We start from the raw sequence: 6000 nt of genomic DNA, 5'->3' as shown, positions 1-6000 counted from the left end.
ATGATCTATATGTGTGTGTCTGTGTGTGTATGTATATATATATATATATGAAGGGGTATTTTTCCTTGTGTTATTTGTCCTGTACTCTATTTTTTCATTGTTTAAGAAAAATGTCCAGTTCCTTGGTTTTGTGTTTATGTTTTCGTTTCTCATTGTGTTCGACGTTTTTTTGGTGTCCTGTACCCATATATGCATGTATATATACATGTAGATGTAGGTATGTACATATATGTATGTATATATGCATATGTTTTATTTATTAATTTGTTATTAGATGACAGAACGCACGCATCCATTTCTAAGTAAGTTTGTTCTTAATATTAATACTGATGCGCACTCTTAACCTTTCTGTCCCCCTCTCTTTCTCAGCCTTCCTTCTTTCTGGTTTCCTTTTCTTCTACCTTACTGTCTCTCCCTCTCTCTCATTCTTTCTGGTTTTCTCTACAACCATTCCTCTTTTTTCTCTCCCCTTCCCTTTCTCTTACTCCTCCTCCCCTGTCCCGTCGCTGGTCAGCGACGAGGAAACTATTGTCTTTTCTGACCTTGCTTCACCCGAGTGTAGACGGCATTTTCTGTTGCTCCTTTGCCGTTCCCAAAAATAGCGTTCATATACTTTATCTTGTTCGGCTTAACAGCCCTTCTTGTCTTGTTATTCTCCTTGTCCTGTCTTTTACTGTTTATATTTTGTACTGTCTTTACAGTCCTGTTTTTGTTACCATTTTTACCCCTCCACAAAAAAATCTCAAATTTTATTTAATTTGCTTTTCGCGGGAAGGAATGTTTCATTGAAGTCGCGTCTCGCCTTCACCTTCGAAACGCGGAGTAGATGAAACCATGGCGACTGAAGAAGGAGAATTTTCCTTGTGTTATTTGTCCTGTACTCTATTTTTTCGTTGTTTAAGAAAAATGTCCAGTTCCTTGGTTTTGTGTTTATGTTTTCGTTTCTCATTGTGTTCGACGTTTTTTTGGTGTCCTGTACCCATATATGCATGTATATATACATATAGATGTAGGTACGTACATATATGTATGTATATATGCATATGTTTTATTTATTAATTTGTTATATATATATAGATAGATAGATAGATAGATAAAGACAATAACATAAGTTTAAACAAGAAAGTTCCAGAAAAAAATAAAAAAATTATAATCAACCTACCTATAACAGTACAATCTCTTTGCTCTCGGGCAGACAGCTTTCTCATGGGTGTAATTGTGGGCTTGAAGAAAATAAGAGAAATACAAAAAAATTAAAATGAGATAAAATAGTTACACTTTGTGAAACAGACAGACAATGAGGCAAGGACGTTTTCCTTTGGGTAAGAGTAGTAGCCAAAGCAATATTAATTCATATAGAGAGAATAGCCACAGGACATCATCTGCAGGTTGCATGAGTGATAGATATGATACAAAGTAGGAAGTGAGAAAGTGTGAAAGTTAGAGACAAAGTATACACACATACACAGTTTGAAGTTGTCAAAATACTGGTTTCAAGTTTTGGCACAAGGCCAGCAATTCTGAGGGGAAGTGGGTGAGTCAATGACATTCACACCAGTGTTCAACTATTATTCTATCGACCCTGAAATGATGAAAGGCAAAGTCGGCTTCAGCGGAATTTGAACTCAAAACGTAAAGATGGATGAAATGCTGCCAAGCATTTTGCCTGGTGTGCTAATGATTCTCCCAGCTCACTGCTATAAGAAAATTTGATAATTGGCTTCAAATTTTAGCACAAAGCCAGTAAATTTGGGAGAGGGGATAAGTCAATTACATTGACCTTAGTGCTCAACTGGTACTTATTTTATTGACCCCAAAAGGATGAAGGGTGAAGTCGATCTTGTCAGGATTTGAACTCAGAACATAAAGACAGACGAAATTCCATTAAGCATTTTGCCTGGTGGTGTAAATGATTCTGCAGCTTACCATCTTAATTTGTCAAAATATTGAAATCATAGCCAAGGCCGTTGCCAGTGTCATGTGAGTGGCACCTGTGCTAGTAGCACATAAAAAGCACCCATTATACTCTTGGAGTGAATGGCATTAGGAAAGGCATCCAGCCATAGAAACTATGCCAAATCAAACTGGAACCTGGTGCAGCTCTCCAGCTTACCAGTTCCAATCAAACCATCTAACCCATGCCAGCATGGAAAGCAGATGTTAAATGATGATTAACATCACGACTTAACCGCATCAGTGTTGTGGCCCATAAGACAGACATAGACAGCACTTAGTTTCTTTTTTCATTAAGAAGCTTAGCCAGAGGACAGGCAGCACCTATGATCTTTTACAGGGTCTTTAAGATAAATGACAGGAAAAGGATAAAATTATCCTAAGACTGGATACAGGAGCCAAATATTCGTAACAGAACGGACTTCATTAAAAAGTGTCCAAAAGAGCAGGAGTGGCTGTGTGGATAGGCGCAGGAGTGGCTGTGTGGATAGGCGCAGGAGTGGCTGTGTGGTAAGTAGCTTGCTAACAAACCACATGGTTCCAGGTTCAGTCCCACTGCGTGGCATCTTGGGCAAGTGACTTCTGCTATAGCCCCGGGCAGACCAATGCTTTGTGAGTGGATTTGGTAGACGGAAACTGAAAGAAGCCTGTCGTATATATATATATATATATATATATATATATATATATATATGTATGTATGTGTGTGTTCATGTGTCTGTGTTTGTTCCCCTAGCATTGCTTGACAACCGATGCTGGTGTGTTTACGTCCCCATCACCTAGCGGTTCGGCAAAAGAGACCGATAGAATAAGTACTGGGCTTACAAAGAATAAGTCCCAGGGTCGATTTGCTCGACTAAAGGCGGTGCTCTAGCATGGCCGCAGTCAAATGACTGAAACAAGTAAAAGAGAGTAAGCCATGTTGGTCGTGTTGAATTGGATGATGAATTAAGCTGACCATCCAAGAGCAGATGCAGTCCATCTGCAGTTTCTGTTTACTCAATTTCATTCACAAAGTTATGGGCTCAACGTGACATTTGTGTCGAAGGGAGCGCTTTATCCAATATGTACCATAGTGAGATCAAACTCAGAACCAAGCGACTGCAAACGAAGCTCTTAAAACACATCGCCATACTTAGGTTGAACTCATAACCCTGATGTGATTGGTTCAAACAGAAATGAGTGTTATGTTCAAAGACACAAATACAAGGGCCATTATCATCATCATCATCATCAATCTCTTGGCATTACAGTCTTGAGCCTTAGGACTCACAGGGCTAGTTGCCCACTTTCCATGGTGTATAAGTGATTGAGAACATTCCCTACTGGATAGAAATTCAGTCAGTCACAGGGTTACTCATTTACAGCTGAGTAGACTGGAGTAAAATGAGATGAAGTGTTTTGCTTGAGAACACAATGCACTGCCCAGACAAAAAACCTGACAAATCAAAAGTTTGTCTCCATTTGGAATGTGTGTATAAGAGAGAGAAGAGAGAGGAGAGCAAAGAGGAAGAGAGAGAGAGAGAGAGAGAGCAAAGAGGGAGAGATAATAAAGAAGAGAGAGGGAGAGCAAAGAAGGAGAGATAATAAAGAAAGAGGGAGAGCAAAGAGGGAGAGGTAATAAAGAAGAGAGATGGAGTACAAAGAGGGAGAGAGAATAAAGAAGAGAGAGGGAGAGCAAAGAGGGAGAGTGAATAAAGAAGAGAGAGGGAGAGCAAAGAGGGAGAGAGACTAAAGAAGAGAGAGGGAGAGATAATAAAGAAGAGAGAGGGAGAGCAAAGAGGGAGAGAATAAAGGAGAGGGAGAGCAAAGAGGGAGTGGGAGAGAGAATAAAGAAGAGAGAGGGAGAGAGAATAAAGAAGAGAGAGGGAGAGCAAAGAGGGAGAGAGAATAAAGAAGAGAGAGGGAGAGCAAAGAGGGAGGAAGAGTTTGAGAAGCAGAATTAAATTTTTTTAGTGTTTAGTCAGGATTGGAAGGGAAGCACCCATAAGCTCTTTATTGATGCATTTATTTTTTGTCGGGTCCTTTCAAACTAGTGGAAAGAAGTAGGGGAAGTTATCGTCAAACTCGAGAGCTAGCCTGAATGCTTACAACAGAATGAACTCTGTGAAAGGCACCCAAAAACCAAACAACTTCAATGATATGTAATAATACATAACAAATACTGCAACAGTCGATCCAACAAAGGATCAGCCATGTGGTTGCTCAAACTGCTAGAAACAGTAGCAAAATCTAAAATCACACCCTGACATCTTACAAAAAAAAAAAAAAGACTACATAGGAGGAGGAGGAGTAGCCGTGTGGTAAGTAGCTTGCTAACCAACCACATGGTTCCGGGTTCAGTCCCACTGTGTGGCACCTTGGGCAAGTGTCTTCTGCTATAGCCTCGGACCGACCAATGCCGTATCATCATTGTAAATAATATTTACTCAATTTGCTTTTTCTATCATTGGTTTTCTCAACCATCTTTTTTTTTACCTGTAGACCCCTTTGATTACTATTTTACCCTCGTGGACTCCCATAGCTGCTTGGGGTTTAAAAACTAGTTTTATTGATGCTTCTTTCAAAATTCCTAATTTGTTTTTCAAACATTAACCCTTTCATTACCAACCCAGCTGAAACCAGCTCTGGCTCTGTAGTACAAATGTCTTATTTTCATAAGTTTTGAATTAAAATCTTCCACTAAAACCCTAGTCACATTTTACGTTCCTAACACTAGCTAAATGATAACTAATTTATTTTACTAAATTCTTTGTTATATTTAAAGTAATTGAAAGAAACACAGAGCATCTCAAAATAAATACAGTAACAAAAGGCTTAACTTGTGTAGGTTGAACTACGTAAGACAGAGAAAGAAACCCAGCCGTTTCTTGCAATAAATTCATTAAAATCAAAATTCATTTTATGGCTACTTAATATCCTATTATTTTGCTTGTGTGGACCCCCCACCCCCTAATCTAATATAAAATCCCGATGGTCATGTGGACCCTGGTTGAGAACCACTGGATTAAATGAATATATTCATGAGGCATTGCTTTACAGCCAGATGCCTTTCCTGTCATTAATCCTTACCTGATTTCAAGTGTAAGAGATTAGCACTATTTTGCTCTTCTACACTAAAATATGCAAAGAATTCCTTCAAACAATCTCAGCTGAAATTATCAGTTAATAACTATTTATTTCACTTCATTGATCCTCTTTCTATCCTACTAATTTTCATATATATATATATATATATATATATATATATATATATGTATGTATGTGTATGTATTTGTGTATGCGTGTGTGTACACACACACACACACCAAATTTACTCCTGTATAAATCACACTATTTCATACTGATTTTAACTGAAAAAAACTAGGGTGCAACTTATAAATAATACTATATATATATATATATATATATATATATATATACATATGTGTTGGTGGCACATAAAAAGCACCAACCGATTGTAGCCGTTGCCAACCTCCCCCGGCACCTGTGCCAGTGGCATGTAAAAAGCACCCACTACACTCACAGAGTGGTTGGTGTTAGGAAGGGCATCCAGCTGCAGAAACACTGCCAGATCAGACTGGAGCCTGGTGCAGCCTCCTGGCTTCTCAAACCCCAGTCAAACCATCCAACCCATGCTAGCATGGAAAACGGACATTAAACAATGATGATGATGATACACTCACACACACGCTTGCAGCATGGAAGACATTTGTAAGCCGTTCAAGAACACACAAACACCATTAGTTTCACTTCAACATTTAATCTTCATTTGTGTCACAATATTTTTGTTACTTTGAAACCGCAACCCACTCACTGACAAGTTAGTTCATGATATATATGTGTTTATGTATGTACGTATGTATGTGAGCATTTATGTATGTAAGTGTGTAGATGTATCTGCGTGTGTGCATATGTGTATGTATGTTTATGTACTGATATGTGCGTCTGTTCACATACATATGTACATACATGCACACAAACATGCATACATACACACACATATATACATACATACACAAACAAACACATATATATCATGAACTA

The 6000-nt window shown here is 38.4% G+C and overlaps 1 protein-coding gene across 4 annotated transcripts in view; it reads right to left on the bottom strand.

Annotated features, from left to right (window-relative positions):
- The window catches only part of LOC115221341 (dynamin-1-like protein), a 162579-nt gene that overhangs the window by 19303 nt on the left and 137276 nt on the right, over window positions 1–6000 (bottom strand). For all 4 annotated transcript variants that reach the window (XM_029791516.2, XM_029791518.2, XM_029791517.2 and 1 more), the window contains one exon: window positions 1163–1223. In XM_029791516.2, the coding sequence (XP_029647376.1) occupies window positions 1163–1223 (61 nt within the window). The remainder of the gene's footprint in view (window positions 1–1162; window positions 1224–6000) is intronic.

Source organism: Octopus sinensis, linkage group LG18 (genome assembly GCF_006345805.1).
Source record: "Octopus sinensis linkage group LG18, ASM634580v1, whole genome shotgun sequence".
NCBI lineage: Eukaryota > Metazoa > Mollusca > Cephalopoda > Octopoda > Octopodidae > Octopus > Octopus sinensis.
This window is presented reverse-complemented; position numbering and strand designations above follow the sequence as displayed.